We start from the raw sequence: 27166 nt of genomic DNA on the forward strand, positions 1-27166 counted from the left end.
ATTAAAAAAATACATTTGAATCAGTTCTAATGAGGTGGATGAAACTGGAGCCTATTATACAGGGTGTAAGCCAGAAAGAAAAACACCAATACAGTATACTAATGCATATATATGTAATTTAGAAAGATGGTAATGATAACCCTGTATGTGAGATAGCAAAAGAGACACAGATGTATAGAACAGTCTTTTGGACTCTGTGGGAGAGGACAAGGGTGGGATGATTTGGGAGAATGGCATTGAAACATGTATATTATCATACGTGAAACAAATTACCAGTCCAGGTTTGATGAATGAGACAAGGTGCTTGGGGCTGGTGCACTGGGATGACCCAGAGGGATGGTATGGGGGAGGGAGGAGGGAAGGGGGTTCAGGATGGGGAACACATGTACACCTGTGGCAGATAATATGTCAATGTATGGCAAAACCACTGCAATATTGTAAAGTAATTAACCTCCAATTAAATAAATTTATATTAAAAAATAAATAAATAAAATTAAAAATAATTAAAAATGATATCAAAATGATAGGAATTTTTATGAAAAAAATCCATAGATAACACAATACTCAATGGTGAAATACTGAAAATCTCTTCCCCTAATATCAGGAACAAGATAAGGAAGCCACTTTCACTTTTGCTACTCACCACTGTACTGGGAGATTCAGTCAGAACAATGAGGCAGAAAAAGAAATAAAAGGCACTCAAATTGGAAAAGAAGATGACATGATCCTACTTATTAAAAAAAAAACCCAAAGAATACACCCCCAAACTAGTAGAGATAAACAAATTCATCAAAGGTGCAAGGTATAAGAACAATATGCAAAAATAAGCTGTAGTTTTATATACTAGCAACAAACAACACAACAAGAAAACTTAACAATTCCAGTTACAATAGAATCCAAAAGAGTAAAATACTTGGGAGTAAAGTTAACAAAAAGTGAAAGACTTGTACACTGAAAACTGTAAAACTTTGCTAAAAGAATTTAAATAAGACATACAAATAATATTTTTATTATGGCAATATTAGTTAAAACAATCAACAAATTCAATGTAATTCTTATAAAAATTTAGATGAACATTCTTGGAGAAATACAAAAATTGAGCATTAAGTTCATATGGACTTGCAAGAGGCCCCTAACAGCCAAAACAATCTTGGTAAAGAAGAACTAGGTTGGAGTACTCACATTCACACTTTCAAATTTCAAAATTTACTATAAATTTACAATAATCAAAACATTATGGTACTGTTATAAGGATCCAGAGGAATAAAATTAAAGGTTCTGAAATAAACCAGTACATCTGTGGTCAATCTTTTCCATCAAGTGTGCTAAGGTCATTTAATGGGGAAAGAATAGTCTTTTCAAATAGTATTGTCAACAGTATATCCACATGCAAAAGACTGAAGTTGGATCCCTACCTCACACTATACAGAAATTAAATAAAAATGGACCAATGATCTAAATATAAGTGATAAAAATCACCAAACTCTTAGAAGAAAAAACAGACACTTTATATTTGTCATTGTCAAGACTTTACATTTGACAGTGGCTACTAAGATATGACACCAAATTCACAGAAACAAAAGAAAAATTGGTAAATTGGATTAATCAACACTTAAAGCTTTTATGCATGAAAAGACACTGTCAAGATAGTGAAAAGACAATCCACAGAATGGAAGAAAATATTTGCAAATCATGTATCTGGTAAGAGTCTAGTGTTCAGAATATATAAAAAGACAAACAACCGAATTTTAAAATCGGCACAGAACTTGCATAGACAATTTTCTAAATAGTATATACAAATGGTCAATAAGTACATTAAAAGACCTCAGCATGATTAGTCATTAGGGAAATGCAAGCCAAAACAAGATACACCTTATATCCTCAAGGGTACAATAAAAGAAAAAAAGAAAAGAAAATTTCAGTGGTTTCATTAAACATAGAATTACCAAAAACCACCAAACTGAAAACATTAAACATAGAATTACCATGCTTAGGTACAGTCCCAAATTCCACTCATAGTTCCAAAAGACCTGAAGCAGGTATTCAAACAAACACTTATACATAAATATTCATAGCATCACTACTCAATAGTCATAGGATGTCCTGTGCGTCCAGCTAAGAATGAATAGATAAAGGAAATGATTAGCCTCTGTGTATATACAATAGAATATTATCCAGCAATCAAAAAGATTGAAGTACTGATACATACTATAACATGGATAAACCTCAAAAACATGGTAAGCAAAAGAAGTCAGACACAAATGATCACATATTGACTAACCCTATTTCTATGAAATATCCAGAATTGGTAAATCTATTGAAAAAGAAAGCTCATTAGTAATTACTAGGGACTTGGGATAGGGGAAAATGGGATATGACTTCTTAATGAGTACAGAATTTCATTTTTGGGTGATGAAAACATTTTGGAATTAGATATGTGCAGGTATGGGGTTTCCTGTGTGGCTCAGTGATAAAGAATCCAGCTGCTAATGCAGGAGACACAGGAGACGTGGGTTTTATCTCCAGGAACATCCCCTGGAGGAAGAACTGGAAAGCCACTCCAGTATTCTTGCCTGGATAATCCCATGGACAGAGGAATATTGCCCAGGATTCTGTCCCTGGCAGGCGATACTCCACTGGGTTGTGAGGAGTTGGACACAACTGAACAACTGAGCACGCCACATATGCATGTGCATGTATGTAAATGTACAAAATGTCATCACCTGTTCACTTTGAAATGGTTAATTTTAAATTATATGAATTTCACCTAAATTAAAACATTAAATGTGAAAAAAATGAGGCACTATAAAATTAAAAACACTGTAGCTTGGTTTACATTCTGAGATACAGTAAATCTGCTACATACTTTCAGGGGTTATTTTGTTGTTTGGTGACTAAGTTGAGTCTGACTGTTTGTGACACCATGGACTGTAGCATGCCTGGCTCCTCTGTCCTTCACTATCTCCTGGAGTTTGCTGAAATTCATGTCCATAGAGTCAGTGATGTTATCTAACCATCTCATCCTTGGCCACACCTCCTTCCCCTTTTGCCTTCAATCTTTCCCAGCATCAGGGTTTCTTCCAATAAGTTGACTCTTTGCACCAGGTGGCAAAGTATTGGAGCTTAAGCTTCAGCAGCAGTACCTCCAATGAATATTCAGCATTGATTTCCTTTAAGAATGACTGGTTTGATCTCCTTGGAGTCCAAGGGACTCTCAAGAGTCTTCTCCAGCACCACAGTTAGAAAACATCAATTCTCCAATGCTCAGCCTTCTTTATAATCCAATTCTCACATGTGAACATGACTACTGGAAAAATTGTATCTTTGACTATATGGATCTTTGACTATACAGACCTCAGCAAAATAATGTCTCTGCTTCTAATATGCTAACTATGCTTTCCTTCCAAGGAGAAGACGTCTTTTAATTTCATGGCTGCAGTCACCATCCATAGTGATTTTGGAGCCCAACACAATAAAAATCTGTCACTGCTTCCATTTTCCCCCTTCTATTTGCCATGAAGTGATGGGACCATACGCTATGACCTTAGTTTTTTGAATGTTGAGTATTAAGCCACTTTTTAACTCTACTCTTTCACCCTCATCAAGAGGCTCTTTAATCCTCTTCACCTTCTGCTATTAGAGTAGTATCATCTTCATATCTGAGGTTGTTGATATTTTTCCCTGTAATCTTTATTCCATCTTGTGGATGAATATCTAGCCTTGCATTTTGCATGATGTATTCTGAACATTAGTTAAATAAGCAGGGCAACAATATACTCCTTTCCCAATTTTGAACCAGTCAGTTGTTCCATGTCTGTTTCTAAATGCTGCTTCTTGACCAGGATACAGATTTTTCAGGAGACAGGTAAGGTGGTATGGTACTCCCATCTCTGTAAGAATTTTCCACAGTTTTTTGTGATTCACACACTCAAAGGCAGCATAGTCAATGAAGCAGAAGTAGATGTTTTTCTGGAACTCCCTTGCTTTCTCCAGTGACCCAATGTATGTTAGCAATTTGATCTCTGGTTCCTCTGCCTTTTCTAAACCCAGCTTATACATCTGGAAGTTCTCAGTTCATGTACCACTGACAATGCTAAAGAATGTTCAAACTACTATACAATTGTACTCATTTCACATACTAGCAACGTTAAGCTCAAAATCCTTCAAGTTAGCTTTCAGAGGTACGTGAACTGAGAAATAGCAACAGACATCACTCTCTTGGGCTCCAAAACCACTGCTGACGGTGGCTGCAGCCATGAAATTAAAAGCTGTTCCTTGGAAGAAAAGCTATGACAAACCCAGACAGCATATTAAAAAGAAGAGACATTATTTAGCTGACAAAAGTCATCTAGTCAAAAATATGGTTTTTCAAGTAATAATGTATGGATGTGAGAGTTGGACTATAAAGAAAGTTGAGTGCCGAAGAATTGATGGTTTTGAACTGTGGTGTTGGAGAAGACTCTTGAGAGCCCCTTGGACTGCAAGGAGATCCAATCAGTCCATCCTAAAGGAAATCAGTCCTGAACATTGGAAGGACTGATGTTGAAGCTAAAACTCCAATACCTTGGCCACCTGATGCAAAGAACTGACTCATTAGAAGAGACCTTGATGCTGGGAAAGATTGAAGGCAGGAGGAGAAGGGGACGACAGAGGATGAGAGGGATGGTATCATTGACTCAATGGACATGAGTTTGACCAAGCTCTGGTAGTTGGTGATGGACAGGGAAGCCTGGTGACCTGCAGTCCATGGGGTCAAACAGTTGGATTGAGCAACTGAACTGAACTGAACCCTCCACTCACCAGGATCTAAGAAACTATCACATATGAACTTAACAGGGAACACAGTTTACAGACACTTTTACATTTCCTTATTCTCCAAACTAATCCATTATGTGTACTACTTGACTGAAGAAGGGCTACATTCAGTTCAGTTCAGTTCAGTTCAGTTCACTCAGTCATGTCCGACCCCATGAATCACAGCACGCCAGGCCTCCCTGTGCATCACCAACTCCCGGAGTTCACTCAAACTCATGTCCATCGAGTCGGTGATGCCATCCAGCCATCTCATTCACTGTCGTCCCCTTCTCCTCCAGCCCCCAATCCCTCCCAGCATCACTCTTTTCCAGTGAGTCAACTCGTCGCATGAGGTGGCCAAAGGATTGGAGTTCCAGCTTTAGCATCAGTCCTTCCAATGAAGACCCAGGACTGATCTCCTTTAGGATGGACTGGTTGGATCTCCTTGCAGTCCAAGGGACTCTCAAGAGTCTTCTCCAGCATCACAGTTCAAAAGCATCAATTCTTCGGTGATCAGTTTTCTTCACAGTCCAACTCTCACATCCATACATGACCACGGGAAAAACCATGGCCTTGACTAGACGGACCTTTGCTGGCAAAGGAATGTCTCTGCTTTTTAATATGCTATCTAGGTTGGTCATAACTTTCCTTCCAAGGAGTAAGTGTCTTTTAATTTCATGGCTGCAATCAGCATCCGCAGTGATTTTGGAGCCCCCAGAAATAAAGTCTGACACTGTTTCCACTGTTTCCCCATCTATTTCCCATGAAGTGATGGGACCAGATGCCATGATCTTTGTTTTCTAAATGTTGAGCTTCAAGCCAACTTTTTCAGTCTCCTCTTTCACTTTCATCAAGAGGCTTTTGAGTTCCTTTTCACTTTCTGCCATAAGGGTGGTGTCATCTGCATATCTGAGGTTATTGATATTTCTCCTGGCAATCTTGATTTCAGCTTGTGCTTCTTCCAGCCCAGCGTAACTCATGATGTACTCTGCATAGAAGTTAAATAAGCAAGGTGACAATATACAGCCTTGACGTACTCCTTTTCCTATTTGGAACCAGTCTGTTGTTCCATGAACAGTTCTGACTGTTGCTTCCTGACCTGCATACAGGTTTCTCAAGAGGCAGGTCAGGTGGTCTGGTATTCCCATCTCTTTCAGAATGTTCCACAGTTTATCGTGATCCACACGATAAAGTCAAAGGCTTTGGCATAGTCAATGAAGTAGAAATAGATGTTTTTCTGGAACTCTCTTGCTTTCTCCGTAATCCAGCGGATGTTGGTGATTTGATCTCTGGTGCCTCTGCCTTTTCTAAAACCTGCTTGAACATCTGGAAGTTCATGGTTCACATATTGCTGAAGCCTGGCTTGGAGAATTTTGAGCATAACTTTACTAGCGTGTGAGATGAGTGCTTTTGTGGTAGTTTGAGCATTCTTTGGCATTGCTTTTCTTTGGGATTGGAATGAAGATTGACCTCTTCTAGTCCTGTGGCCACTGCTGAGTTTTCCAAATTTGCTGGCATACTGAGTGCAGCACTTTCACAGCATCATCTTTCAGGATTTGAAATAGCTCAATTGGAATTCCATCACCTCCACTAGCTTTGTTCATAGTGATAATTTCTAAGGCCCACTTGACTTCACATTCCAAGATGTCTGGCTCTAGGTGAGTGATCACGTCATTGTGATTATCTTGGTCATGAAGAATCTTTTTTGTACAATTCTTCTGTGTATTCTTGCCACCTCTTCTTAATATCTTCTGCTTCTGTTAGGTCCATACCATTTCTGTCCTTTATCGAGCCCATCTTTGCATGAAATGTTCCCTTGGTATCTCTAATTTTCTTGAAGAGGTCTCTTGTCTTTCCTATTCTGTTCTTTTCCTCTATTTCTTTGCATTGATCACTGAGGAAGGCTTTCTTATCTCTCCCTGCTATTCTTTGGAACTCTGCATTCAGATGCTTATATCTTTCCTTTTCTCCTTTGCTTTTCACTTCTCTTCTTTTCACAGCTATTTGTAAGGCCTCCCCAGACAGCCATTTTGCTTTTTTGCATTTCTTTTCCATGGGGATGGTCTTGGTCCCTGTCTCCTGTACAACATCACGAACCTCTGTCCAGAGTTCATCAGGCACTCTATCTATCAGATCTAGTCCCTTGAATCTATTTCTCACTTCCACTGTATAATCATAAGGGATTTGATTTAGGTCATATCTGAATGGTCTAGTGGTTTTCCCTACTTTCTTCAATTTAAGTCTGAACTTCGCAATAAGGAGTTCATGATCTGAGCCACAGTCAGCTCCTGGTCTTATTTTTGTTAACTGTATAGAGCTTCTCCATCTTTGGCTGCAAAGAATATAATCAATCTGATTTTGATGTTGACCATCTGGTGATGACCATGTGCAGAGTCTTCTCTTGTGTTGTTGGAAGAGGGTGTTTGCTATGACCAGAGTGTTCTCTTGGCAAAACTCTATTAGCCTTTGCCCTGCTTCATTCCGTGCTCCAAGGCCAAATTTGCCTGTTACTCCAGGTGTTTCTTGACTTCCTACTTTTGCATTCCAGTCCCCTATAATGAAAAGGACATCTTTTTTCGGTGTTAGTTCTAAAAGGTCTTGTAGGTCTTCATAGAACCGTTCAACTTCGGCTTCTTTAACATTACTGGTTGGGACATAGGCTTGGATTACTTTAATATTGAATGGTTTGCCTTGGAAATGAAGAGAGATCATTCTGTCGTTTTTGAGACTGCATCCAAGTACTGCATTTCAGACTCTTTCGTTGACCAAGATGGCTACTCCATTTCTTATAAGGGATTCCTGCCCACAGTAGTAGATATAATGGTCATCTGGGGCTACATTACTCACAGTGTTTTAATGTACAGGGTTTCAATATCATATTCAAACTGTTCATCTGCATATGTGGAGGGCCTTTAAAGCATATCAAGAAATGGCTAGTATTTCAGTATGGATGGTATGCAAATGATTCTGTACATGCCCTTGCTCATAAGGACGATGGTTTTCACAACAATAGCAGCATTAGAACTCACCATAAGAAAAAAGTACCATGGTTGGGGCATGCCGTACTGCTCTGGAAAGACAGCTTCTATGTACCAGGTCACAAGGCCATACAAGAAAGCATCAATTACAAGCATTCCCATCATATAGCCAAAGGTGAGCTTATCCTCAAGGCTGGCTGGTGTCCAAATGCTATTCCAGTTAACACCAGTTTCTGAAATAAAAGGAGATATATACCATAGATGACAGCTCTGTGATTGAAACAGCAAAAATCAAAACAAAAAAGGAACGGTTGATACTCTAAATTTCACCAAGGTGAAATGTCTATGTGTTAACACCCTTAGTCTTTAGTTCATCCAAGAAAATGATGGAATATATAATAACATTGATTTCTTTCCTCCTCCCTTGAAAATCTACAAAAATAATAGGAATGATTGAGATAAAGTCAATGACTAAAACAAAAATAAAGAGTAACAAAAAAAGCCAAGGAAAAAAACAGACCTATTAGAAACTATCCCTCTACTTTTCCCCTAATGTTATGTTCCCACTAAAATAAGACTCTTGAGAGTCCCTTGGACTGCAAGTGGAGATCCAACCAGTCCATTCTAAAGGAGATCAATCCTGGGTGTTCATTGGAAGGACTGATGCTAAAGCTGAAACTCCAATACTTCGGCCACCTCATGCGACGAGCTGACTCACTGGAAAAGAGTCTGATGCTGGGAGGGATTGGGGGCGGGAGGAGAAGGGGACGACAGAGAGTGAGATGGCTGGATGGCATCATTGACTCGATGGACATGAGTTTGAGTGAACTCCGGGAGTTGGTGATGGACAGGGAGGCCTGGTGTGCTGTGATTTATGGGGTCGCAAAGAGTTGGATACGACTGAGCGACTGAACTGAACTGAACTGAATATACACATTTGGAAAAACATTTAATATCACTAGAGAAGGATGATTACCAAGTAGAAGACCGAAAGAAGTTTTGCTGACAGTACTGATGGAAAGGGAAAAACATGTCACCAAAAGATGACAAGTAGCACAACTGAAAAAGCATCAGGGCTTGCAGTGAACTCCTAATGCAAATAAGAAAGATATTAAACACAGTGGCCCATGAAACCCATCCAGTCTTCAACTTTAGCCCTTCTCCTATAGCTCAGCACCATGAGAAGAATGTTCATAAACATTGTGTCTTTGAGAAAGCTATATAAGCAGAGGTACTAGCCTGAGAAAAAAGGATTTGGTTAAAGGTGATTATCAAAATGAAAGCCATTTGAGAGGCAAAGAACAGTAAATTAGAAAATGTAGAAATAAAAGAATGCAGAATACAAACTTCAGGAATTCTATCATAACTTGAGAAATTCTGCTACTGAAAATAAAATAGGAGTTCCTGAAAAACAAAAGTAATACAAAAAAAGAAAAAGTAAATGATTAATAAAATAACTTCAAAAAACTAACTCAGAAAACTAAAACTGTTTTAGTTTTAATTCTGTTGCAATTAAGCCAATGAAAATTAATTAATTAAGCCTAGTAAATTTTCTAATGCTTCATGCAAAATGTAAGAATGATGTAAGGATCCACAAAGAAATCTTATATATATTCCTATGATTGGCTGTTCATTTGGGTTAGACTGTTGTTCACAGAAGAGAAAACTATCTTCAATCCTCATTAATCAATAAATGCAATGAAATTCCTACTAAAGATTAACAAGGTTTTTCATAGAATTTGGCAAAGTTATCCTAAAGTTCAAGAGGTAAGCAAAGTGATAAGAATGACTGAAGAGCAAGGTATGAAGACAAGACTAATAGATATTAAGACTTATTATAAAGCTATAATGAGTAAAACCACCGTGGTATTGACACAAAAAGAAACTAAAAAAGAATGGAAACTATTAATATCACTAGAACCAGATCCATGCATGTATTGAAATGTGATGTGAAGTAGGTGAAATAAAAAAGCAATATAGAATAATAGACATTCCAATAAAATTATTGTAAATTATTATTGTAAAATTATATTTTTACAATAATATTTGTAAAATCTTGATTTTCTTTTTTTGTGGCATCTTTGTCAGGTTTTGGTATTAGGGTGATGCAGGCCTCATAGAATGAGTTTGTAAGTTTACCTTCCTCTGCAATTTTCTGGAAGAGTTTGAGTAGGATAGGTGTTAGCTCTTCTCTGAATTTTTGGTAGAATTCAGCTGTGAAGCCGTCTGGACCTGGGCTTTTGTTTGCTGGAAGATTTCTGATTGTGGTTTCAATTTCCGTGCTTGTGATGGGTCTGTTAAGATTTTCTATTTCTTCCTGGTTCAGTTTTGGAAAGTTGTACTTTTCTAAGAATTTGTCCATTTCTTCCAAGTTGTCCATTTTATTGGCATATAATTGCTGATTGTAGTCTCTTATGACCCTTTGTATTTCTGTGTTGTCTGTTGTGATCTTTACATTTTCATTTCTAATTTTATTGATTTGGTTCTTCTCCCTTTGTTTCTTGATGAGTCAGGCTAGTGGTTTGTCAATTTTATTTACCCTCTCAAAGAACCAGCTTTTGGCTTTGTTGAGTTTTGCTATGGTCTCCTTTGTTTCTTTTGCATTTATTTCTGCCCTAATTTTTAAGATTTCTTTTTTTCTACTAACCCTGGGGTTCTTCATTTCTTCCTTTTCTAGTTGCTTTAGGTGTAGAGTTAGATTATTTAGTTGACTTTTTTCTTGTTTTTTGAGGTATGCCTGTATTGCTATGAACCTTCCCCTTAGTACAGCTTTTACAGTGTCCCACAGGTTTTTGGTTGTTGTGTTTTCATTTTCATTCATTTCTATGTATATTTTGATTTCTTTTTTGATTTCTTCTATGATTTGTTGGTTATTCAGCAGCGTGTTGTTCAGCCTCCATATGTTGGCATTTTTAATAGTTTTTCTCTGTAGTTGAGATCTAATCTTACTGCAATGTGGTCAGAAAAGATGCTTGGAATGATTTCAATTTTTCTGACTTTCATGTGAAATTATTGTAAAAGCTTGATTTTCATGTGAAAAACAAATAAAATTAGATATAGCAACTCTATATTATTGAAAATCCAGATGTAAAAATTAAAAAATATAAAATTTAAAAGAAAATATAGGATTATCCTTATGACTCTGGGTGTTGAAGGATTTATTGAAGATGACACAAGTGTACAAATTAAAGGAAAAGACTGACAAACCTGATTACATTATAGTATTTTTTTGGAAAAAAGATACCATGAACACAAGTTAAATGAATCATAGTCTAAGGATAGTTATTTACATTGTGGTAACTGTAGCCATGAAATTAAAAGATGCTTGCTCCTTGGAAGAAAAGCTATGACAAACACAGACAGCGTATTAAAAAGTAGAGACATCACTTTACAGACAAAGGTCTGTATAGTCAAAGCCATGGTTTTTCCAGCAATCATGTATGGATGTGAGAGTTGAACCACAAAGGCGGCTGAGCACTGAAGAACTGATGCTTTTGAACTGTGGTGCTGGAGAAGACTCTTGAGAGCCCCATGGACAGCAAGGAGATCAAACCAGTCAATCCTAAAGGAAATAAACTTTGAATATTAGTTGGAAAGGCTGATGCTGAAGCTTCAATACTTTGGCCACCTGACATGAAGAACGGACTCATTGGAAAAGAGGGAAAGATTGAGGGCAGGAGGAGAAGGGGGTGACAGAGGATGAGATGGCTGGATGGCATAGCTGACTGTATGGACATGAGTTTGAGCAAACTCTGGGAGATAATGAAGGACAAAGAAGCCTGGTGTGTTTCAGTCCATAGGATTGCAAAGAGTCAGACTTGACTGAGCAACTGAACACCAACTTAAAACATTTAGACAATTCAAATACTTTTATGTAGCAAGTAAGCCTTCCTTTTCTCCCTTAAAATTGATCGATTTAGATGCTATTTTTTACTTAGCATAAAAGATAAAATAATTCCAGGGTGTAAAGGATATAAAATTTTGAAATACTCCCCAATTTACAGTCAATTTCTCCTTATCTTCTAATGTTCTGAGATTTGTGTCCTGGGGAGCAGCAATGCAAATGTCCATTTGAAAAGGATGTCCCTTCTAAAAATGAAGACAAGTAGGAAAGGCAGCCCCTCACTTCACATAAGAAGGAAAATAAGGTACAGAGGACAGGTACATGTATCCTAGGTTTTCCTATTTCAGGGAAACCCTGGTGAAATATTCAGGTGGGATCATGTAGAATATCCAACATTGCGTGACTGGTGGCATTGTTATTGGCAGTGTAAGGCAGCTAGATAAATAAACCTGAAATGATGTTACTGGCCCCTCATACCTTAAAAGTGACATTCAGAGCTTGTATAACTTTCCAAGTGTTTATAAAGGTCAAAGAGTCTCAGAGAGAGCCAGAGGAAGGCAAAGAACTGGATGAGGACTTTTAAGGCTAGATCTACTAGCCAGAACCATGTTTCTCACAGATGCGGGCCAAACATAGAGAGTCACACCTCAGTTTGTAAGAGTCCATAAAGCAGCTCAGACTAGGTACTCTACTATAGATATAAAAGATCCAGAAGATACCACATGTATTTGAGGCCACCACATCCCTCCATCATAAGAGATTTCATAAATTTCCATCCCCAGCCACACTATTCTGAAGAATATGAGAAGGAAAGAGATGTGTGAAAAACTGACTTATTCAGAAGAACCTGAGTAAATCACTAAATTAGACTTACATTTATTTTCTTCAGCACAGTAGTGCTGAGTTTGGAGGAAAATTAGTTACAGGAAATAAAGACCCTCTATTTGCTTTTTATATGAGAGTAGTATAATGTATTGGAGAAGGCAACGGCAAGCCACTCCAGTACTCTTGCCTAGAAAATCGCATAGACAGAGGAGCCTGGTGGGCTGCAGTCCATGGGGTCGCTACTAGTCGGACACGACTGAGCGACTTCACTTTCACTTTTCACTTTCACACATTGGAGAAGGAAATGGCAACCCACTCCAGTGTTCTTGCCTGGTGAGTCCCAGGGACGGCGGAGCCTGGTCAGCTGCTGTCTATGGGGTCGCACGGAGTCGGCAGTAGCAGCAGTATAATGTATTATTGGAACAGATGTAGAAAAACTCATGTATTACTGGTAGGAGAATAAATTGATCTACTCTTTTTGAAGATTATCATATTAGCAATTAAATTAAGCTATGAATACCATATTAGATATTATATTTAGGAATTTATTTATATATTAGTATTCACACCATATGAGAAAATATATGAATACTATCGAGGGCAGTAGCAAAAAGTTGGAAAATTCTTAAGCATACATTGATAAAGAATGGTTAATTAATTATAATACCTCTTTGCAATGAAATACTAAACAACTTTGTAAAAGAAAAGAGTCTATCTCTATGTGGGAAGAGGTCTAACGTATATTATTAGGTAAATAAGGAAAGTTGTAGAATGGAAGGTTAGCTCACACAATTGCCTTCATAATAAAAAACAAATCCGAAAATAAATAATTTTTGTCATATGTTCTTACCTCTTTACCCACAGTCCCACCCACACTGCCTGGTTCTACATTTCTAGGAATCAAATAGAAAAGGCAAAATTTGCAAGGCAAATGCTTACGTTTTGTTTCGAACTTGACAAGGAGGTTAATCCCCAGTGCCAAAGCAACATTTGGGCTGAGACAGGCAGCTACCTTCATGGTGAGGTTTATCTGTCCATAGTATTGAGCAATGGAATTAAATGGAAAGAAACTGGCAAAATATATGAAACTTCCAGCAGAAGCAGCCAAACGGGCTGCAAATAAGAAGGAAATTATAAGGTCAGTTTAAAGCAATATACAAAATAATGAATGATAAATAAATTATAAATAAGTTCATAAGAATACACTAAAAGATAAGAATGTTAACTCTATAAGGGAAGAGAATTTATCTTTTTCACCCTCATATCATCGATATCTGGAACACAGTATGTGTTCAGTAAATATTTATTAAATGAATGAATTAATGTATAGGATGACAATGTATCAGAGAAGGCAATGGCACCTCACTCCAGTACTCTTGCCTGGAAAATCCCATGGACAGAGAAGCCTGGTGGGCTGCAGTCCATGGGGTCGCTAAGAGTCTGACACGACTGAGCGACTTCACTTTCACTTTTCACTTTCATGCATTGGAGAAGGAAATGGCAACCCACTCCAGTTCTTGCCTGGAGAATCCCAGGCACGGCGGAGCCTGGTCGGCTGCCGTCTATGGGGTTGCACAGAGTCGGACATGACTGAAGCGACTTAGCAGCAGCAGCAGCAACATGACAAGGTATAGGATATTTACCACATATGATAAAAATGAGCAGTCATTTAAACAAAGAATCACCCTTATATTTGTTCCTTTCTCCTTTCTAAAACTTATTATATTTGGTTTGGAGAATTATAAATGCACACCATTAGTATCAACATAAATTTAAATATCTTAGTGCTTCTAGAGTTTGAAATTATAATAATAGCCATGGATGAAGTTTTTAACACATGCTTTCAATCTAAATCATGACAGTCAAAAGAGAATAGCTAAATAAACAGTTAATTATTGAGAGTTGGATATGATTAGGTCCATAAATACAGGCTCCTATAAGCTAGAAAAAGAATTTTTGTCAAGATTATCATTGAGACAGGCAATCAAGATGGTGGAGTAAGAGGATGTGGTGCTCACCTGCCTTCATGAACACATAAAAATAATACATACACATGTAGAATAATTCTCACTGAAAACTAACTGCAAACAGGTAGAAAGATTACTGTAAAATCAAAGTTCTAAGAAAGATACTCATAGAATATGATAGGATGGGAAGAAAAACAATCAGGTTGTGGAACCTGTGCCCTTGGGAGGGGAATCAGAGATTACATGGGTGGACATTTGCCATGGGGACTGAACAGGTTGAGCCACAGACTGGCTGTCCCAGCTCTCGTCTTATATGGAGGAGACAAGCCCCTTGGCTGGCTGGAGAACCATGGAGACAGAATAAAAGGTTGGAGATGCCTGGACTCCACTTGTGAGGAACGTTCAGGTGCTCGCTTGCCCCAGGCAAGGCTGAGAAAGATCTTTTCTGCAGCTGCAGGGTTTCCTGGGACCACCTCCCTACACTCCCTGGCCCAAGCCAAGCAAAAACACTAGCACTGCTCACTCCACACTACAGTGTGGCACTGGAGCTAGGGTGGTCAGGATTAAAGACTCAGCAGAGACGACCCAGTCCCAGGGATGAGCCCAGGTGGGTGGTGGCCATTTTTGGCACCTTCTCAAGTGATGTCCTAAAAGCAACCCAGACTTTTCACACCAGCAAGGCTGCTGGGCTTCCCACAATTGCCTGTGTGCCCCTGTCCAAGCTGAAAAATCTCTTTGATCCCACTCACAGCACACATAGCGTGGCACTAGATCTAGGACAGTCACGACTGGGGAAGAGATGTGATTATCAGCTGCATCTGAGCAGAGTGGCAGATGCCCACACAGGCAAAACACTGGACTCCTTTTAGGTGCATGTGCCCACTTGCTTCAGCACACCCCTCCTTTGAGGCACAAGTCCTGGTAAGGACCTTGTAAAGTGAAAAGGTTGCATTTATATTGTCACCCTTCTTATTTATATGATCAACAACATCAGATATGCAGATGACACCACCCTTATGGCAGCAAGAGCCGCTTGGTGAAGGTGGAAGGGGAGAATAAAAAAGGAATGATGCTGAAGCTAAAGCTCCAATACTTTGGCCACCTGATCTGAAGAGCTGACTCATTGGAAAAGACCCTGATGCTGGGAAAGATTGAAGGCAGGAGGAGAAGGGGACGACAGAGGACAAGATGCTTGGACAGCATCACCAACTCAATGGACATGAGTTTGAGCAAACTCCAGGAGATGTTTAAGGACAGGGAAACCTTGCATGCTTCAGTCCATGGGGTCACAAAAAATTCAGACATGACTGAGTGACTGAACCACAAAGCACCTATTTATGGTAAAAACTCTCTAGAAAGCAGCATAAAGGGAACCTAATTAAACATTGTAATGACCATTTATGACAAACCTCTGGCAAACATCCTACACAATGGTGAGAAGCTGAGAATATTTTTTTCCAAGATCACGAACATTACAAGGATGTCTACTCTCACCAATTTTATTCAACATAATTTTGCTACAGCAATCAGAGAAGAAAAATAAATAAAGGGAATACAAATTGGAAAAAAAGAAGTAAAACTTTCTCTGTTTGCTGATGACATGATACTATAAATAGAAGATCCTAAAGATGCTATCAGAAAACGGGCTCATGAATGAATTTGGTAAAGTTGTGGGTTACAAAATTAACAGAGAAATCTATTGCATTTCTACACACTAACAACAGAAGATCAGAAAGAGAAATTCAAGAAGCAAGAGTAACATACGTAGGAATAAGCCTACCTAAGCTGAAACTCCAGTACTTTGGCCACCTCATGCGACGAGTTGACTCACTGGAAAAAGAGTCTGATGCTGGGAGGGATTGGGGGTGGGAGGAGACGGGGACGACAGAGAATGAGATGGCTGGATGGCATCACCGACTCGGTGGACATGAGTTTGAGTGAACTCCAGGAGTTGGTGATGGACAGGGAGGCCTGGCGTGCTGTGATTCATGGGGTTGCAAAGAGTCAGACACAACTGAGCGACTGAACTGAACTGAACTGAAGGAAACAAAACACCTGTACTCTGAAAACTACAAGATGCTGATGAAAGCAACCAAAGAAGACACAAACAAATGAAAGACATGCCATGGTCATGGACTGGAAGAATCAACATAGTCAAACAAGGAAATCTAAAGACTGAATGCAATCCCTATCAAATCACCAATGGCATTTTTCACAGAATTGGAACAAAAAAATCCAAACTTTGTATGGAGAAACAAAAGCCTCCATGTAGTGAAAGCAATCTCGAGAGAGAAAACAGAGCTGGAAGAATCAGGCTCCCTGACTTCATATTATATTACAAAGCTATAGTTATCAAACAGTATGGTACTGCCACAAAAACAGAAATATAGACCAATGGAAAAGGAATCAGCTATGAAAGTATTAGTCGCTCAGTCATGTCTGACTCTTTGTAACCCCATGGATTAATCATAGCCCACCAGGCTCCTCTTTCCATGGAATTCTCCAGGCAAGAATACTGAAGTGGGTTGCCATTTCCTTCTCCAGTGGCATCTTCCCGATCCAGCGATCTAACCTGAGTCTCTTGTATCTCCTGCATTGCAGGCAGATTATTTACCATCTGAGCCACCACGGAAGCCAGCTATACCTCAACACCAAAAAAAGTTAAAAATAAATGAAAATCCATCTTTTGAGGTATAACTAGGTTGCTTCCCTGTCTTGGTTATTTTAAATAATGCTGTAAAGGGGTACAGATATCCCTTTGAGAAGTTATTTCAATTCCTTTGGATGTATACCTAGAAGTGGAATTGCTGTATCTTATGGTAACTCTATTTATAATTTTTTGAGAGGCTTCAAAACTGTTCTGCAGAGTGACTATAACAATGTACATTCCACCAACTGAATATAAAGATTATTTATTCTCCACATCCTCACCAATACATGCTATATTTTGTCATCTTGGTAATAGCCAACCTAACAGTTGTGATAACTGAATCTGAATTCCAGATTACCACATTATGAAATTTAAAATTAAATGTCAAGTTTTGAAAAAATTGACAAGGAATACAGAGAAACAAGGAGAAAATAAATCAACAGCAGTTATCCCTGAGAAAGACCAGATGGTGGACTTTCTAGATCAACAGATTTAGACCAATGTTCTAAGATGCTCACACAGCTAACGAAAGATGAGGGTAAACTCAATGATGTATGAACAAAACAAAATATCAATAAAGAGGTGAAAAACATAGGAAGGAATAAAGAAATTCTGAAGCTGAATAATACAATAAAAGCAATGAATAGTCAGTAGAGTGTTTCAAAATTGAATTTTCACAGGCAGGAGACTCAGTGAACTTTAAGACTATACAATTGAAAAGTTCAGTTATGAGTAATATAAAGTAATAAGATTGAAGAAAAGCAAACAGTGTAGGGATCTGTGGGATAACATTAAGTGGACCAACATAAGCACTGTCAGAGTGCAAGAAAGAGTATAGGAGAAATTATTTGAAGCAATTGTGGATGAATTTTTCCCAAACTTGATGAAAACACAAATATAATGATTCAAGAAGCTTATCAAGAAGCTTAACAAACTCTAAACAGCACGACCTTCAGAAGACTGACACTGAGCACATTATAATCAAATTGTTAAAATCTAAAGAGTTTGGAAAGGGGCAAGCGAAGAGGATCATATGCACAGATCCTCAAATGATTATTGGAAGAATTTCTAATCAGAAAGTTTGAAGGTCAGGAGGCTGTTTCTCAACTCCTCTCTCCCTTCCTGTGCCTTCAGTTCTGTGCATTCTCTAACTCTCAGAGAGTCATGTGGATCACAGGAAACTGCTCATCTTTTTTCTTCATTTCTAACTGCTCCAAGCTTCTGTTCTGTTCCAGTTCTTTCAGCACTCCATGTGTTGCAAGAGAGAAACTAGTTCTTCAGATAACAGGAAATGGCCAGGAATGTAAGATGTTTGTCCCACTTTCTGTTACCCTAGCCCTCCTTCAGGGACAAGTCATGGGCTGAGGTTATCTCTCATGTCACTGAGCTGAAATAGCTTGGAAGAGGGGCTAATACAGTAAAACAAAATTGCTCTCATCTACTTACCTGTGGCTACTGTCAGTGAAAGCCAGGTGTAGGAGTAGGAGTAGTCAATTAAAGCAAGAAACCAAACAGTGAAGCCTTTAATCACTTACTGCAATAATATATGCAAAAACCTAAAACTGGAGAAAGCACAAACTTTCTTATTCCATTTTCTCTGTGGATTGAAACAGTGGCTTTGAGTCACATGGGTCATCACAGATGTGCTGGGGGAAGGGGCTTATTCAACTAACTGTTGAGGGAGCCCTGAACAAAAGGCCTCTTAAGTTTTATGGACTTATGAAAAGCTAGTGGAAGACTAGGAGTACAAAAGTTCTGAGTGCTAAGTCAGAGTGAGTAAGTGTCTTCAAGATTTCACACATCAAAGAAGTCTCTGTAGCGGTAACTGCAGAGACCTCAGCCAAAGGCCCTCAACAGAGACCTAGTAATAAAGGCCAGGAATGCAGATATGCAGAAGAGCATGGTGTCAGCAGGACTACACACGTTCTGAAGACTCTAGGGAAGATGGCACTCCTGACCTCTTCCAGCTCTTGGTGGCTGCAAGCATTCCTTCACAGAACTCCAAATTCTGCATTTTACCATTCTAAGTTACATAAATCCTACTTCCACTTAGGCTTCTCTACACTCAGTTCAGTTCAGTCGCTTAATCATATACGACTCTTTGTGACCCCATGGACTGCAGCATGCTAGGCTTCTCTGTCCATCACCAACTCCTGGAGCTTGCTCAGACTCATGTCCATTGAAACAGTGATGCCATCCAACCATCTCATCCTCTGTCCTGCCCTGCTCCTCCTGCCTTCAATCTTTCCTAGCATCAGGGTCTTTTCAAATGAGTCAGTTCTTCACATCAGGTGGCCAAAGTACTGGAGCTTCAGCCTCAGCATCAGTCCTTCCAATAATTATTCAGGAATGATTTCCTTTAGGATGGACTGGTTTGATCTCCTTGAGGTCCAGGGGACTCTCAAGAGTCTTCTCCAACACCACAGTTCAAAAGCATCAATTCTTCGACGCTCAGCTTTCTTTATAATCCAACCCTCACATCCATACGTGACTACTGGAAAAACCATAGCCTTGACTAGATGGACCTGTGTCAGGAAAGTAATCTCTCTGTTTTTCAATATGCTGTCTAGGTTGGTCATAGCTCTACTTTCAAAGAGTGAGCCTCTTTTAATTTCATGGCTGCAGTCACCATCTGCAGTGATTTTGGAGCCCCCCAAAATAAAGTCTGTCACTTTCCATTGTTTCCCCATCTATTTGCCATGAGGTGATGGGACCGGATGCCATGATGTTCGCTTTTTGAATGTTGAGTTTTAAGCCCGCTTTTTCACTCTTTTTCACCTTCATCAAAAGGCTCCTTAGTTCTTCTTCACTTTCTGCCATAAGGGTGGTGTCATCTGCGTATCTGAGGTTATTGATATTTCTCCTGACAATCTTGATTCCAGCTTGTGCTTCATCCAGCCTGGCATTTCGCACGATGTACCGTGCACAGAAGTTAAATAAGCAGGGCTATTCACTTTAAAACTCTTTTAACTGTCTTCAGCTATTTTATTTAAATTGAATACTAGATTGGATGGGTGATGTTATAATTTTGCTTCATCTATCAAATTTGATCTAATAAACACAGAAGTAGAATGGTCTATTATACTTATGCCTATTTTTGCCCATTTCCATGTTCTTTGTGGAGTTCAGAGGTTTCTGTTATCTTCTTTTTGCTCAGTAAACTTCCTTCAGTTCAGTTCAGTTGAGTCGCTCAGTCGTGTCCGACTCTCCGCGACCCCATGCCATTCTTTAATGGTAGTTTTATAAACAACAAATCTTTGTCTTCCTCCTTCTAAGGATTTATTTCCTATTTATTCCTGGAGGATAGTTTTCCTGGATACAAAGTTCATTATTGGCATGTCTTTAGCACTTGGAAAAACATGCTGCTTCCTTCTAGTTTAGATGAGAAGTGTGGTTATTCAAACTGACATTCTTCTATATATAGTGCGTTATTTTTTCTGTCTACTTGTTAGGTTTTTTTCATGGCCTTTAGTTTTCAGATGGAGAAGGCAATGGCAAGCCACTCCAGTACTCTTGCCTAGAAAATCCCGTGGACAGAGGAGCCTGGTGGGCTGCAGTCCATGGGGTCGCTACTAGTTGGACATGACTGAGAGACTTAACTTTCACTTTTCACTTTCACACACTGGAGAAGGAAATGGCAACCCACTCCAGCGTTCTTGCCTGGAGAATCCCAGGGACGGCGGAGCCTGGTTGGCTGCCGTCTATGGGGTCGCACAGAGTCAGACATGACTGAAGCGACTTAGCAGCAGCAGCAGCAGCAGCAGCAGCAGCAGTTTTCAGAAGTTTAATTATGATGTGTCTTGGCATGAATTTCTTCAAGTTTATCCAATTTGGTGTTACCCAGTTCTTGAGACAGTATATGTCTGTCTTTCACCAGACTTGATAAAATTTCAGCCATTATTTCTTTGAATACTTTATTTTGAAAACTTTTTCAGCCCCACGTTTTTCCTATTCTTCTTTTGAAACTCCATTGATACAAATAAGTGTTAGAGATGTGGTTATTGTCCTACATGTCCTTGAGATTCTATATAATTTTCAGTGTATTTTCTCTTTATTCAGAAGGTGATTCTACTGAATCTGTCTTCAATTTAACTTATTCTATCTTATCTTTATTCTACTTAAGCTTTAAACTTGCTATGATATTTTTCTATGATTTCCATTTGTTTTTAAAATAATTTCTATTTCTTTGCTGAGATTTCTATTTTCCTGTTTGTTTTCATAATTTCTTGCTGAAGCCATTTTTATGATGGCTGCTTATATTGCTTGCCTACAATTATCATACCTGCTTCACCTCAGTGCTGTGTCTTTTGCCGTTGAGTGTCATTTCTCATTAATACTGTGATTTTCCTGGTACGTTGTATGAGTGATTTTCTATCATGTCCTAAGCATTTTAGGTAAAATGAGACTATGAATCCTAATCTTTTTTAAAAAGCAGGCACCACAAAGAGGTCAGATGGGTGTGGCTGTTCCTCTTCCCTGCTGACACTTCCCTGGGAAAAGCAGGGCACTGATACAAACTGCCTCATTGCAGACAGATGAGGTGGAAGTTCGGACCTCTCTCTGGCCTTGTTAACACCTTTATGAAAGTGGGGCACTGACTCATACCACCTTTTAACCTCTGACGGAGGAAGCTTAGCTCTCTACTGGGCTTCACTGATGCTACATGCTGGGAGATGTGGAAGGAGTGCTGACTAGTTTGGCACACTTGTTCAGTTTCTTGTTGCTGTTGGGTAGATGTGGAAGATTAGCTGATGGCAAGGATGCTTATTCGAACTGAGCTGTACTACCTGTTCAGTATTATTGATACTGTGTGTGGATGGAAACTTAATTCACTACTGGACACTGATGGCAGTAAACTGGCAAGGGAATTATTTATTGAATAGTGCCTGACTCTAGAAAGATGGGATTGAGATGGAGGATCAACTTTTTTCTTGACTCTGACTCAGCCATGAGTATAGAGGTGCAGTGGTTTTTCACATAGTCTTGGGCTGGAATAGGGCAAATATTGCCAAAATCTTTTCTATTGTTAGGGCACCAACTTCCTAGTCTTCTGGTGTGGGAAAATAGGCTTTGTTTGGAACTTTTTGTTTGTTGTTAGTTATAGACTAGACACTTCTGAAGTGCTTTTTCAAAGATATATGAGTAGCAGTAAGAAATCCCAAGGAAGTAAAGGTCAAGTCAATTCCTCAAGTTTCAAGGTTTTTTAAGCAGCCTTTCTTCTTTTTAACTTTCAGGGACTTTCGATAGCTTTAATTTTGAGGAGAACTTGGCCTGAATTAAAAATAAGTTTGATCTCCTTGCAGTCCAAGGGACTCTCAAGAGTCTTCTCCAACACCACAGTTCAGAAGTATCAGCTCTTCGGTGTTCAGCCTTCTTTACAGTCCAACTCTCACATTCATACATGACTACTGGAAAAACCATAGCTTTGAGTAGATGGACCTTTGTTGGCAAAGTAATGTCTCTGCTTTTTAATATGCTGTCTAGGTTTGTCATAGCTTTTCTTCCAAGGAGCAAGTGTCTTTCAATTTCATGACAGCAGTCACCATCTGCAGTGATTTTGGAGCCCCCCAAAATAAAATCTGTCACTGTTTCCATTGTTTCCTCATCTATCTGCCATGAAGTGATGGGACCAGATGCCATGATTTTAGTTTTCTGAATGTTGAGTTTTAAGTCAGTTTTTTCACTCTCCTCTTTCACTTTCAACAAGAGGCTCTTTGTTCTTCTTCACTTTTTGCCATAAAGGTGGTGTCATCTGCGTATCTGAGGTTATTGATATTTCTCCTGGCAATCTTGATTCTAGTTTGTGCTTCATCCAGCCTGGCATTTTGCATGATGTACTCTGCATATAAGTTAACTAAGTAGGGTGACAATATATAGCCTTGACGTACTCCTTTCCTGATTTGGAACCAGTCTGTTGTTCCATGTCCAGTTCTAACTGTTGCTTCTTGACCTGCATGCAGATTTCTCAGGAGGCAGGTTAAGGTAGTCTGGTAGTCCCATCCCTTTAAGAATTTACCAGAGTTTGGTGTGATCCACACAGTCAAAGCCTTTGGTGTAGTCAATAAAGTGCCATCAAACCAGTCGATCCTAAAGGAAATCAGTTCTGAATATTCATTGGAAAGACTGATGCTGAAGCTGAAACTCCAATACTTTGGCCACCTGATGCGAAGAACTGACTCATTTTAAAAGTCTCTGATGCTGGGAAAGATTGAAGGTGGGAGGACAAGGGGACGACAGAGGATGGTATCACTGATTCAATGGACATGAGTTTGAGTAAGCTCTGGGAGTTGGTAATGGACAGGGAAGCTTGGGGTGCTGCAGTCCATGGGGTCACAAAGAGTTGGACATGATTGAGCAACTGAACTGAACTGAAAAATAAGTTTAAAAATATTAACTAATACTTTAATTGTTTTAGATGGAAGAGTCATTCTAATTAGTCTATTATACCACCAGAAATAAAAGTCCTTTTTCTTAAGTTTTTCGAAAAACACTGACTCTTGTCTGACAATCTTATTTTGATTTTCAACACATCACGTTCTGTTTTAGCTCAACATACTATTTTTCTTTATCCACAATTTTGTTAATTGTTTTGTTGAGGTCCTCAAGACCACCTCTGGATTCACTAACTTTCTAGGACAATTTAAAGATATAGCATATAGTCATACTCAAGTTATTGTGAATAAATAATGATGCTATAATAACAATGTACGGATACAAAGCACAATCATTGAAGGGAAAAGGAGCATGGGGCAAAGTGCAGATGGAAACAGGCACAAGTTTACAAGAGTTCTCTCAGTGAAATCACACAGGTTATCCTTAATTCCTCAAGCAAGGAATTGTGACAACATATATAAAATACTGTTGGCCATATATCCATTAGAGATTGAGGGACTAAGGTTTTTGTTGGCAGCTTGTCACATAGGTGTACCTAACATATATCAAGACTCAAGACTCCCAGAAAGAAAAGCCTGTGTTTAGTATAAAAACTGCTTGCACAAGCATTTTAGGAACCATGAGCCACTCTTACTATTTAGAGAATGGGGAGAACTTAAATTTAAGTTCTTAGATGCCAAGCAAAGGCCAACCTTTCTAGGAAGGCTTTCTAAGGAAATGAGTTTCAGGCCTGTTATGTTAATTCCTTTCAGCACAATTCCAAATACTAATTGTGAATTGTGAAAACCAATCAGCTGATATTTGTGATAATATGCAGGTCAGGAAGCAACAATTAGAACTGGACATGGAACAACAGACTGGTTCCAAATAAGAAAAGGAGTACGTCAAGGTTGTATATTGTCACCTTGCTTATTTAACTTATATGCAGAGTACATCATGAGAAATGCTGGGCTGGATGAAGCACAAGCTGGAATCAAGATTGCTGGGAGAAATATCAATAACCTCAGATATGCAGATGACACCACCCTTATGGCAGAAAGTGAAGAACTGAAGAGCCTCTTGATGAAAGTGAAAGAGGAGAGTGAAAAAGTTGGCTTAAAGCTCAATATTAAGAAAACTAAGATCATGGCATCTGGTCCCGTCACCTTATGGCAAATAGATGGGGAACCAGTGGCAGACTTTATTTTTTTGGGCTTCAAAATCACTGAAGATGGTGACTGCAGCCATGAAATTAAAAGACGCTTACTCCTTGGAAGGAAAGTTATGACCAACCTAGACAGCATATTAAAAAGCAGAGACATTACTTTGCCAACAAAGGTCCATCTAGTCAAGGCTATGATTTTTCCAGTAGTTACATATGGATGTGAGAGTTGGAGTATAAAGAAAGCTGAGTGCTGAAGAATTGATGCTTTTGAACTGTGGCCACCTAATGTGAAGAGCTGACTCATTTGAAATCAAGACCCTGATGCTGGGAAAGATTGAAGGTGGGAGGAGAAGGGGATGACAGAGGATATGATTGGATGGCATCATCGACTCAGTGGACATGAGTTTAGTTAAGCTCTGGGAGTTGGCGATGGACAGGGAGGCCTGGCGTGCTGCAATCCATGGGCCTGCAAAGAGTTGGACATGACTGAGCAACTGAACTGAACTGAAGTGATTAAAGGTTATATTTTGATACTTAAAGGTCTTATTGTAAAAATATATTTATACACTAAAATTATTTCATAGGGACTATACTTGTTCAATACAGAAAATACAGGAGGAATAATGCTTAATAGGTGTGGTATAAAAAAGAAATATTCCTTAATTTGCAGGGAAGTTATTAAAAATTGTCAATAGAAAACTATTTCTGTAAGATCTGTAGTAGGCCAATCTGGGGTTTTCTGATGATATATACCTTTCTCATGTGGGCTTTCAATTTTCCTTTGTCTATGTATGTGATCGGAGAAGGCAATGGCAACCCACTCCAGTACTCTTGCCTGGAAAATCCCATGGACGGAGGAGCCTGGTAGGCTGCAATCCATGGGATGGCTAGGAGTCGGACATGACTGAGTGGCTTCACTTTCACTTTTCCCTTTCATGCATTGGAGGAAGAAATGGCAACCCACTCCAGTGTTCTTGCCGGGAGAATCCCATGGATGGGGGAGCCTGGTGGGCTGCCGTCTATGGGGTCGCACAGAGTCGGACACGACTGAAGTGACTTAGCAGCAGCAGCAGCAGCAGCATGTATGTGATACAGTGTCTTACCACATGGTAAGTACACAAAGGACATGCCGAATAAATGAATGAATGAATACCTCCTTACCTTGATTTGCTTTTGGAAGTGATTTGAAATCAACTTGGGCAGGAAGCACTGTTTAATCTATCCTAAGTTCCAACTGGTAACAATCTTAATTTATATACTGTTTTTATACATGCATTGGGCAGTATTAGATTTCAGTGCACCCTCTACCTCCTGTCAAATCATTTCATGTGCAATTCATCTTCTATGTTAGAATGTATGCCAAGACTGTATGTGAGATAGCTACATGGAGCTCCCAAATATGGCCTTATTTTGGTCAATTAAAACGGTAATTCTGTTACAGGAGAAGTCTTAGACTCACCTTTCTTAAAGAATGTGCTAACCATAAAGCCAAAGAATATTGAAGCAACGGCATAACACATAAGAAAGACAAAGATGAAACTATAGTCACTGTAGCAGAAGACTGGATCTTTGAAAATCTACAATAAAACAATTATGACATCATGTAAAATATGCAATAAGTAGTACCATATAAACACAAGGGAAGAGGGAGAAAACTATGGCTCTAAAGAAACAGATCACACTGCCCAGTGACTGAAACTCAATGAGATGCCAAGTCAACTAATTAACTTATTTCTTACAGAAGGATTAGTGTTCTCAGAGATTTGGCAGTCTCTGAATTTCCATAAAAACCATTTTTTATTCTCTTGAAAACCTGAGACTAATCAGTCCATACTATGATTACTTTTTCCTTCTCAAAGGATAGTTGCCGCAGGTTGCAATCCACTGGAACTAAAATGTTAGATGCAACAGCCATATATGGCATGTAGCTATTAAACACTTGTAACATTAAGCACTTGAAGTGTAGCTAGTGTGACTGAGGAGCTGACTTTATATTTTCATTGAATTTTAGTTATTTTTAACTTGAAAGATAAAGCAGTGTCAAACACAGATGAAGTATTTCCAATGAAAATACAGTGTACAAATTGAGATGTGCTCCAAATATGAAACATACACTGGAGTTGTAAGTATTTCGTTCAGAAAAGAATGTGAAATATCTCAGTTTTTAAACTGGTTGCATACTGAAATAATATTTTGTATATATTGGCTAAATTATATACATTATTAAAAATTTCACCTTTTCCTTTTTAAAATTTCTAGTAGCTACTAAAATCCTAATAGTACATGTATGACTTATTTCTGTTGGGCAGCATGAAACTAACACTTGCCTTGGCAAAGACTAACACACATATCAAAGAGACAATAAAGATATAAAAAAAGAAGAACGTGAAGAAATATGCAGCCCAGATCATCCAACTTCTAAGTCCAACTGTAAGCTGGTACTCCTGTAGGAAATTCAAAATAAATCAAATAATAAATATATCAGCAATTTATAACATTTTCACATACATTTAAAAACTAAATTCTCATAAAAACATATTTAAATGGATAATATCTTCATTTTATGAGTGA

At 38.7% G+C, this 27166-nt stretch overlaps 1 protein-coding gene across 1 annotated transcript in view; it reads right to left on the reverse strand.

The window, feature by feature from the left end:
• Positions 1–27166, reverse strand: part of LOC129545010 (phospholipid-transporting ATPase ABCA3-like) — a 241795-nt gene that overhangs the window by 179881 nt on the left and 34748 nt on the right. Inside the window, exons 6-9 of the mRNA XM_088833045.1 lie at positions 26923–27039; positions 26055–26172; positions 13381–13554; positions 7824–8005 (exon numbers count right to left, since the gene is read on the reverse strand). Coding sequence (XP_088689171.1) covers positions 7824–8005; positions 13381–13554; positions 26055–26172; positions 26923–27039 — 591 coding nt within the window. The remainder of the gene's footprint in view (positions 1–7823; positions 8006–13380; positions 13555–26054; positions 26173–26922; positions 27040–27166) is intronic.

This window comes from Moschus berezovskii, chromosome 27, assembly GCF_049115385.1.
Source record: "Moschus berezovskii isolate FMDL1 chromosome 27, NW_MosBer_1.0, whole genome shotgun sequence".
NCBI classification, from domain to species: domain Eukaryota; kingdom Metazoa; phylum Chordata; class Mammalia; order Artiodactyla; family Moschidae; genus Moschus; species Moschus berezovskii.